At 38.9% G+C, this 11,003-nt stretch overlaps 1 protein-coding gene and 1 pseudogene across 2 annotated transcripts; both read left to right on the top strand.

Moving 5' to 3' along the window:
- The first annotated feature begins 4,156 nt into the window (after positions 1-4,156).
- LOC146659350 (cell adhesion molecule CEACAM1-like) lies at positions 4,157-6,046 on the top strand (annotated as a pseudogene).
- A 3,164-nt stretch (positions 6,047-9,210) lies between these two features.
- LOC146659349 (nectin-4-like) lies at positions 9,211-11,003 on the top strand. Of its 2 annotated transcripts, XM_085421856.1 has the most exons (6): positions 9,211-9,274; positions 9,437-9,781; positions 10,106-10,208; positions 10,517-10,551; positions 10,643-10,695; positions 10,845-11,003. In XM_085421856.1, the coding sequence occupies exons 1-6, from the start codon at positions 9,211-9,213 to the stop codon at positions 11,001-11,003; spliced, it is 759 nt and encodes a 252-aa protein (XP_085277982.1). The 2 variants fall into 2 exon arrangements, with proteins under 2 accessions (XP_085277982.1, XP_085277983.1); XM_085421857.1 differs by lacking the exon at positions 10,643-10,695 and having other exon boundaries at positions 10,813-11,003.

The following is an 11,003-nucleotide window of genomic DNA, read 5'->3' as shown; positions in this document are numbered from 1 at the left end:
ATAAGGTCAAGTTGTTCTGCATTTCTTTGAATGTTACTCAGCTAATCTTATCTTTAAAGCTCATACAGCAATAACAATATTCTTAAACTGCTTATCTCTTTTACTCTTTTCATGTGCCATATCTTAAATTCACTTTTTATTTAATGAGCTTTAGTCAGTTGATGTAATTTGAAAGTATTAAGTGATTCTAGCTTATATCTTTATATTATTATAAGTGTCAAAGAAATTCCAGATTATGCAGGAAGTCCCCAAACTGTTTGCCCTGTTGATTCTTAAAATAAATTGCCATTGTTTCTTGCATATACTGACTAAATTAATGCTAACTGTGTTGGAGAAAAACAATGCAAATGTAGTGACAGTTATTTTTTGCAGTCTGTAGCTCTCTCCCTCCTGCTGCTGAAAGGATTGCTGGTTCCCAGTACTTTTTGTAGATCCAGATGGAAAATCACCATCCCGTTTACTAGACTTTTCAAATATATTGATAATGCACATGAAACAACAGAAAATGATCTTTGATAATAAGAGGGTAACTCACTGAAGGGAACCTTCACAGTTTAAACATGGCAAACCAACATTATGAAAATGGATTAATCTGATTTATCTGAGAGTTGTGGCATATTAATATATGTTACATTAATGTTATTCTCATTGAATCAGCATCAGCTTGTGATAGAAGTGCTTTGATGGCAAATATTTCAAGCTCTCAATCCAGATTTTCTTCTAAATACTTATTATTTAACAAATGTTTTTATTGTTGTCATTGTTGTTGATACAGTCACTAATCTCAGTTTTCTTATATTATAATTGTTCTTTAACAAATTTCATAATGAAAACATTTCTATAGTTTAACGTTTTCACCATATTTTGAAGGTATTTATATATCTATTATTAGAGTTATTTATTTTCCCTCTTCTTAAAAATTGCACGTGTGTTGTAGAGGCGAGGACTAATTTAAAACTCAAAGTGATCCAAACAACTAAATATGTTATATTCAAATACATCGAGTCACCTGAATTTAATTTATCATACAGTATACAGAAGCATTTCTCTGAAGCCAGAGTAAAATAATTGGATAAATACATCACAGAGCGTCATTTTAGGTAAAAGTCTCAAATTCGCATTTGTTTTATGGAACAGACTTAAGATTCATTCCAAGCCCTCCTGGGTTTTAAATGCACCTTAGAACACACATGCATCAACATTACAATGAGCGGGTGGAGGGAGGTTCGGAGTCTTCTCTCACCCCCGTTCTCTGCGACCTGCTGGAGCAGGGGGGCTAGGACTAGGAGGAGGAGTTGGCCGCCCGACTGCGGTCTGGAGTGTGGAGCCTTCCTGCTGCTGCGGAGTCGGGGCGGTCTGCCTCCCCCCACCGCAGGAAAAAGGGAAACACCACCTGGGTCTGGGTGCAGTTCCCCCCTCCAGGGGCGGGGGCACCTAGACCCGGTTTGTAGAGTACGCTTGGGGAGTGTGATCGTGTGTACAACGTCTCTTTATGTCTGTCTCCACGTTGGTTGAGTGTGGAGTAAGTGCATATGAGAGCATGAGGGTGGGAATGGATGTTTGTATATGTGTGTGCCTGTATGTCTGTGTCTATATGTCAGGTTGGGTGTCAGGCGCCACCTCTCTGGGGACATCTCAGGCCCTCCAAGGTTTGGAGGCCTATCTCCCCCTACCACCACTTCCCCTGCCAGTGGCGGACCCCCTCAGACATCGGTGCGTTGGTGGTTCTTTGTGTCCGGGGATGGGCGTCCAGGTACACACCGGCTCACTCCTTGGCGGCTGCTTATCGGGGCCTGGAGCCTGGGGCTCGCTCGGGCCACTTCGGAGGTGGGGTGCCCCCGGCCTCTCGGCCTGGGGCTCGGTCACTCAGGCGCAGCTGGCTGCCGGCGGAGCTCACGGGCGCGTCACTGCAACTCCCCCTGGCTTCTGCTCCGCGGCTGCTGAGTGAGCCCTCATCTGGGACTCTCCTCAGCTCTTTCCGGGACAGTGGCGCAGCTGCCCCTCTGTTGGTCTTCCTTGGTCTCTTGTGTTCTGGGGGCCTCTGGATGTCTGGAGTTTTGATCTCCTCCACACCTGCTTCACGCCCTGGAGGACGGGGCTGTGGCCCCCCCACACCCTCTAGCAGATTATTACATGAAGGAACCTTTTAAAAAAACAAAAAACAAGCGCGTCCATGCTCACAGGTGTACACACGGGTGATCACACCCACAAACTACACCCTTTTTGGCTCCTACCTCAAAGCACACTGTGTTCTGTTGATCTTATGTGCTGCACAATAATGTTTAACATTTAGTATTTACTGTCATATTCCCATATATCATTGTGATGTTGTTTATTCTATTACTCTTGTTCTCTTCTGCTTGCTTTCTTTTTTCTTTCTCAGCAGGTGATCCAGGTGATTGATATATGCATTTTTTTTTCTCTGCCCGTTCTGTTGGTTTTTGTCTTTTGCCCTTCTCCCCCGTCCCTCTTCTCAGCTGTTTCTCTTTCCCTCTTTCTTTCTCCCCTTCTTTCCCCCAGTCAAGTCTGTCCCGTATTCAGTAAGTGAAAATAAAATAAACAATAAAAGGTGAATCAAATGGACCATTACGGCAAGGCTGGGATGGTCAGTTTGGTAAAGTAAATCCGTTGGGCATCTTTCTTTGCCTTTAGACAACAATTCTGATGGCAAAAGAGCCAAACGGGACAGGCCAAAAAAACCCCAAAAAAAAAAAAACCCCAAAAAAAAAAAAAAAAAAAGATTCATTCACTGTTACTATATCATAAGGTTTGCTTAATTTGTTAAGCTGTAGGTTTTGTCTGATATATATTATTGTGGCATATCAAGCCACACAAAATATGCAGGAATCATAAAAAACATAAGAAAATTACTCGATATATGAAAAACGCTTAAAATGGAATACAATTATTCTTACATTTGAAATTATGTGAGCAAATATATTATTATAAAATTATGTGAACAAAATAACAGATTTACAGCGATTTAAACTAACAAAATGTGGGACAAATCATTTCTCTTCTGTTATTTTGATTGACAAATTTTTGTAATTTTAAATGTTTTTTTGACAAAATGTAAAAAGAATTGTGCTCTAATACATTATGACACCAGTGCATCTATAAGAAAACTAATTTACCTGTGTAACAAAATATAGTTTTTACTGCAGGTCACAATAGAAATGTTGCTACAGTTATTTAAATCCCTAACACACCCAGTTTACCGTATAATATCATATTTACAATGCAATGCCCACTCACAAAAACACATTATAATTCTGTTTTCAGGAACTATACTGTGACACACTGTCAATCATTTATCTCTTCAGCTGATCTGATGGGTGCCTCACAGCATTAGGGCAGTCATACAAGTCGAACAATACTTCATTGTGCATGAATGATTACAAAGGAACATATTTACACATTACATAAGATCTTTATTTCTTTTAATAAATCATTCATTCTGGAAGCACTGAAGGAAATGATTTGTTTGTAAGGCTGTCTGAAGGAGTCTGAGTGTCTCCTCTTTGATCCTCCTCTGCAAGGAAAGCTATGGATCACTGCAGTTGCATCAAAAAGAGACCCAAACCCACTTAGCGGGGAGCACATAAAACTCTCCGTTAACATAAAAGGCACCACCAGCATCATGACTCATAAACCTTCTTCAGATGTTTATATATGTTTAAAAAATAATTCACAAATACTTTGCTTTAGAAGAAATAAAAGAACTAGGAAGGGAATGCAGTCATTACATTTTAAAGTTGTTTTATTTTAGTACAGAAGCCGATCCTGAATATGCCGGCAGGATATGCCCCCTACCATTTTTTTTATTTATTTTGTTGTCTAAGGCTAAAACATTTGGAGAAAACTTGTGAAAAATTAGTTTATCCATCTATACTTGAATAAGGTGCATTTTATATGGTCTGTCAGAAGCTTGATCGTGTTTTGTTTTTTTTCCTGTTCAGATTAAATCCTGTTTTTTTTTTTTTCCAAATTCTATTTCTGTATGTATGTACACACAACAAAACAGCTTCACAAAGGATCTTAGTGGTTTTCCTTACTGAGTGGGGGGGGGCTGTAGAGGGTCCTGTGATGTGGGTCAATAAAAGAGCAAGAGCTCCTGAGACTCTTTCTGTTTTTGATTTCAGAAGGCAGAGAGACAATGTCAGAAAAGTCAGTATTGGACAAGACCATCCCATGGACTGCAGTTATGCTTCGTTTATCAGGTAGGCTAAATTCACCTGATGTGTAGACAGAAATAAAGGAATGGGGATTTTTTTTTTCAGTCTTCTGTAATTTTTTTTTGTGTTAATCAGGTATGTGTGTAGGTGAGGGTATATTACCCACTGGACCCCTGAGTGGAGCTGTAGCAGGCACAGTGAAGTTCACCACCACTCTCAGACCTCCAGAGAAACCATTCCTCTCAGTAAGCTGGAGATTCAATGGGGTGAACATCATCATTTCCACCAGCATCAACATCACTGATCCTGGATATGCCGGCAGGATCTCATTAGACCGAGCCACGGGGTCCCTGGAGCTCAGAAACCTGGCACTGGAGGACAGCGTGGAGTACACTATCACCATCACACCAGATGCAGGGCTGCCAAAACAGGGGAGGACCAATCTGACTGTGTATGGTGGGTTAGTCTTTATACATTTATATAGGGCACCAAACCTTGTGTGCCCTATACGAGTACATGCCTAATGATAGTCAAATATGCAAAACTCCTTTTGAATTTCCTTTTGATAACACATTCATAAAACAAACATGACAAGGAAAACAGAGTGTGTGCTTATACTGAGAGGGAAAGTGTGTGAAACAGGGTCCCAGTGGACTAACATATAAATTAAAGTTTGGGTTGTTGTTAGATTGCACTGGATTTACAGGATGCAGTTCAATTACACTCTACCACCACGATATTCATACTTGTACACTTTAATAATAAAAAATAATAGAAATTCAAACAGAAAAATAAATATCTACCATTTTAAATGTTAGACAGTTAAAAATCTATCTGAAATTGGAACATAATTAATGAATTATGACCCAATGAAATCATGAAGGTGAAGCTGTTTGATAGATTTATGTCATTTTAAAGTTACTGTCACACAAAATGTTACTTAAAGTGACACATATATGTTTCACACAAACTGTGTTGCTTCTTTTTCCATCATTTCACCCAAAGTTGACACTTTTTATCGTCTGGAGCCACCATCCGCAGCCCCACAGCCATCCTGATAAGAAGATGAAAGCTCCACCAACCTCACCTGTGAGGCCTCTGGCTCCATCAGCTCCAGAGAGTGGATAAAAGATGGCCAGCCTCTTAATCCCAGTGGCGGTGTCAGCTTTTCCCTGGACAACAAGACAGCATCCATACAGCCTGTTCACATTTCTGACCGCGGCACCTATCAGTGTAGAGTCAGCAACCCGGTCAGCACCATGACTGCGACCCATAATCTCACTGTCAGCTGTGAGTATTCACCGTGCATTCACAGTGTTTCTATTAAAGAAAACATGAATAAATCAAGTTAAAATTAATTTACTTTAACTTTTTTTAAAGACAGCTATATTAGCAGTAATAGTCTGAATGTCCCTAACACTGTATTTTAATTGTGCAGTTGGACCATACAACCTGTTAATCAGCGGACCCTCAGCTGCTCCTCAAGGTCACAGTATAATGTTGCAGTGCACTGCAGACTCGGTCTCACCAGCACACTTCAGCTGGATGTTTAATGGCAATGAGACGCATGTTTATAACTCATTGTATATCATAGAGAGGTTAGGGGCAGAAAACACTGGAAATTACACCTGCACTGCCAAAAACGCAGTGACCATGATGGAAAGCTCCACAGTTCTGGATCTGAGAGGTAAGAAACCAAAGAATGCACTAATTCAATAATAGTACAGCCTTTATTTTGTCATCATTTCATATATTTTACAATGTAGTGATGGCAGTTGTTCTCTTTTCTCACTAAAGCATCCTGCATTGCTCCCTGTGGGTCATCCTCAGGGTTGGTCATCTATGCACTCACTCTGAAAGGGCTAATATAAGACAAAGAGCATGTGAGATATGACCAGTGAGATAAATTATTTCTATTTGTTTGCCTTATTGTTAAGGCACAATGTATTTTTGTATCATTGCTTTATCTGTTTTTGTAATTTAATTAATTTAGCCTGTTTTGTTTTTCCTTTCAGGTTCTTTTCCCCGATAAGTGACTCTGGATGCTTAATTAAAAAATCAACCACTTTGTATAAATCATTATTTCGCAGAAGCATACTTTGATGCTACCACTCATCACTCCTCGATAGGATTACTTAATCAGATCAGTGATCATCAACTTGTGTTGATTTGTATCTCACACTTGTTGTGTGATCTATTGGATGCAATAAAAGTTTTGACTGATTTAATGAATTGTAAGGTCATAAATGCTTTTCTATTGTAACCAACACTGACTGTCCACTGTGGAAAACCACAGGTCGCAGTGTTTCATGGCTTCACTCAAGACCTGCGAGAATATTTTGGGAGAAACTGATCAGCAGCACAAATATTACCAGTGCTGATTTGGATTTCATTTTTTCTTGAATGCATCACCACTATGTTTACAGTAATTAGGGACCCACTGGTTTTTAGTTGAGTATAGGTTCGCTTTAGGTTTATTCCCCATTTTTTTTATTCTTGCATCTTATACGTTATAAGTTGGATCCGTTATTAAAATCATTGAGTCTCTGGTTTCTCCATTTATTCTCAGTCTAGTGGAGAGCTTTAGTGGTTAAAAAATTGCTCAACAAGTAGAAAGTTGCAGGTTCAGTTCCTGTCTGTGGCAGAATTCCCCTTTGGCTTTGCATCTGCCAAATCAATCATCTCTGTGCCACGTTTTACTGTGAGTTTCTTCTTTCTGTGTTTAGTAGGTGTCTAATAAGTTATTTCCCATTTTACTTCAGCAGCTGGTTGACTCTTGTGGTTCATTTTAAGTTTTGCTTCCCCCTGAGATTATCTTGAGTGCACCTGTGCATTCTTCCAACAGTCTCCACTTCCCTAGTCAGCCCTCTAAAGATTTTTTTTATTTAATTTACTTTAATTTAATTGTATTCCTGTAACTAGCATTTTTGAATTATTCTCCTTTGTTTAATATCAGCTTTTATAATACAGCTTTTTGCATTTGGGTCCATATTTGAACTAAATCAAAGCACTGAGTTTTCAGTGACCACTGTCTGTGATAAGAAACAATTGTGTGTGCTTTGACTTGAGTACAGCTCAGGATGCAGAGCTGTGCCTGCATCAGTTATTTCCACCTTGCTGAGCACATTTCTAATTCACATGTGCAAAGCAAGCTGAGTTCAAACAACTTGAAACTCACAAAGCTTTGCATCCATGACCTGATTACCCAGTTGTTCATCTGAGACTAATGTAGCCTTCGACTCTGGTGGAGATAACGATATGCGCCTCTCTGAGCTGATGCTTTCTTCAGGAGGCCCAATGAGAGCTCACTGATATGAGGCGCTAAATTTCTTGTTTTTTACTGTTATCATTCGGGATCTTATTTAAAGTTTTAAAGAAGCTAAAAACCACGGTGGGAACTAGGCTTGCGTTGTTGAGCCAGTCAGTATGCTGCAGCCACACAAAAATGAGGTAGTATTTCAGCTGATCTTTATAACTTCCGTAATCACAAGTGGCAGTAAAAAGAAACCAGTCTGAGCCTAGAGCTCAGTTTAATATGTCACTGCCCACACTAGAGTTGAGCAGATAGTCAGGCAGAATGAAGAACAACATGCGGATGGTAATGCCGTGTAAATAACTGAGTTAGATAAATAAAGTAAGTCTGAACTCACACATGAAACTCATTTATAGACTCACTGAGTCCATGAGTCACCACAGGAATTGATGTTGCATGTGTGTTTTCTTTAATCTTTCTTTCTCTTATCATTAATTAAACCTTGTCAAGCAAGCAGGTTGACAGTCAGAAGTGAGGATGTTGAAGTCACAGACATGTACTACCCATCAAACCACAAGCAAACAGCAGACATGTCAACCACTTCATCCACAGTTTTGAAAACCTTGTCACCAGCAGTAACAGTCAGGCTTTTGCTGTTTTCAGTCTCTGTAGTAAAATACAGTCCTCAAGGTAGTTTTATGCAATATGTTCATATGCCCATGGACACATTTTTCAATGCAAAGTCAACCTTTAAACTTTAAAGTTAGGACAATCCACATGAAGGTTAAATACAGAGATCTATTCTGTGTGCTGAAAAAACAGAAGTGTATAATACCCCCCATTTTTGTCACATGCAAATCCATATATGTATGTGCCCTAAAAAACAACCAATGTTACCACGTCCGGCAGTTAATATTTATTGTTAAAGTGATGTTAACTTCCTTCAAATAAAGTGGAATGAAAGCGCGGACATTTCTACACCTGCAAATGTTTCATTTATGTAATAGAAAATGGAATAGTTCGAGCCCTACATCCTCAAAATGCTCCCACAGGCTCAAACTGGGATTTGGCTAAATGCACATGTGTTTAAGCATTTTATCAGCATTTTTCTCATGTGGCAATAAAACAAAGTCAGCATAGCTCAGTATCTAACTGAGATCACCCTGAATTTGACCACACGAGGTCCCCGTTGAGCAGAACATGAAAGGAGGCAGAGAGGAGTAACCTGACATCATGCTCACTACACAGGAGCTGAAAATCACAAAGTTAAAGATCACTGTGTAATGGTTCGGGTACACAATACATTTCCAGTTAGAGTTCTGATGGATGACAAATTGGTTTCTGACGTGGCTGTGCCGTTCTTTCTCCCCTTAACGGGTAAGTTTTTTTTATTTGAATGTATATTTTTCTGGTGGATAGCTGTAGGCAGATACATTTATTTTTAAAAAAAAGGAAAGTTTCAACCCACCCCAAGTTTCATTGCGTCTTAGTCAACAGAGTTATTTTGAGTCTGTGGTTTTATGGGAAATGTCTCGTTTTGTTTTGTTAAGAACTTAAATCAGCCTATGTTCCTCTTTGCAAACTCTTTTTTTCAGTGGTCGAATATTTCAGTCTAGTCTCCAGGTTTTAGCCTTGGACTGAACTAAAAGGTTACGGATCCCTCTGTTTGTAACTCTGTAAGTTTCTTTGAGTTTATCTTGAAAGCTGACGTACCTAATCAGAGATCCTGTATGATTTGTAAGTTTTCTTTTTCTGTGTTGTTAGTTCCTGTTGTTGTGTACAATGAAAATGTGCAACGGACGATCTCACCTGCTGATTCAGCTAATTTACATTACATTTTTCCCAGGTAAGACCCAGTTTTATGTTTTTACCAGATTTTCTAAAACACTCATGCTATGCTAGAAATGCTTGAAAACATCGTGAATAAATACCAGTTTGAAACCTGATCTCTTTTCTATTTTCGTCTCTCTTCCCCCTCATCTTTCTGTCGTCATTTACCTTTTGGCAGTTTTTGTGGCACAAAGAGTCGAAGTCTCACCTGAAGTGACTGGATATATTGGAAATGATGTCACCCTGAGCTGTCAGTTAATCCAAGGACCAACACATACCAATGTTACTCAGGTTCAGTGGGCTCTCCAGGATGAAGAAGGAACAGGAAAAGTCACTCTCATTGTTTTCAACACTATGTTTGGAGTGAATATTTCTGAGAGTCCACTGAAGGAGAGAGTGGCGTTTGATAAACATTCGTTGATAATTAAGGCTCTAGAAATGAAAGATGCAGGATCCTATATCTGCAGCATTTCCACTTTTCCCAGTGGTACATTTGAAGGAACCACCAAACTTGTTGTTCGAGGTAAGACTGTAACTGCTTTTATACACTGATATAAAACAACATTTAATGTTATATATGAGGTCATATTTATTCAATTCAATCTTCAAAATTTGGCTGACACAAACCAAACATTCAGTTTGAATAACTTTTTTCTGCTTTTGTGTCGTATTCATTTTAACATCAGAAATTTTTACCAACATCTAATATTACTCATGATTAAAGTTTCCATGTTTAGTTAAAATGTTTATACTGTAAAACATGAAAGCTAGTTTTTGTTAGTAGGCTGGTTTAATGTTAGTTTGATGTTAATGAGTTGTGGACTATAATCATACTTTATTCCGCCAGAAACGAAACCATTGTCAGCAGGAATAGTTCTTGCTATAGTGACTGCTGTCTTGTTGCTGTTAGCGATCATGGTGGCCATGCTTTATTTCATCCGCATTAGAAGGTGAGTGTATGTTCTCGTGTGTTATTTATATTATAGAGACTACTGTTGACTGAATCATATTTGAGGGATCCATCGTCTTTGTGGCCAAAATTCACCATAAAGGAAGGAAATCCATTTTATGGTCAAGACTTTAAGACTTAAGAAACTTTAGACTCTGGGAAGCTGTTTGCTGTTTCTGTTTAATTGCTGTTTCACGGACCAAACAGCAATTAAACTATAATCATCAGATTGATCAAAACTTATAATTGTAGCTAAAAACCAAACTTCTCTTCTAAATCACCAAAATCCCTTTTGTCTCGTTTGCTCAGACGCCATTCTTCCGCTGGGTTTCGTTTCGTCATTGGTAAGAACATGCACAACAATTTCCACTAATTGGTTTTGTAAATACTTAAATTATTTTAATTTTTCTGTAACGAAACATGTATGTCTTTCAGATACGACTGGTCCAGAGAGAGAGTCGCAATCATCTGCAACTGAGAGAGACCAGGTGAGCTCCATGGTTTGAGGGTCCATTTTTGAACTTGAATGAATACGTTTTGGTCAGATACATTTAATTTATATTTATGCTGTTGTCCTGCCATAGTTTTTTTTAATTACAAGAGAGCAATTATCATGTTTTCTTACATGTGTTCACAGGATGTGGTGTACTCTGACATCAAAGTGAAACCGTCCAGAGATGCCTCTCCTTTAACCAATTACAAACTCAGAGAGAGCGTGTATGTTGACGACGTCACGTACTCCGAGGTCATAGTTTCTCGTCAACCCAAATCAGACACAGAGTGTGTTTACGTTTAG

The sequence above is a fragment of the Rhamphochromis longiceps genome, linkage group LG11, assembly GCF_057381845.1.
Source record: "Rhamphochromis longiceps isolate RC_006_pf linkage group LG11, R_longiceps_female_GT1.1, whole genome shotgun sequence".
Taxonomy (NCBI): Eukaryota; Metazoa; Chordata; class Actinopteri; order Cichliformes; family Cichlidae; genus Rhamphochromis; species Rhamphochromis longiceps.
The sequence above is the reverse complement of the archived record's forward strand: the minus strand, read 5'-3'. Positions and strand labels throughout refer to the sequence as shown.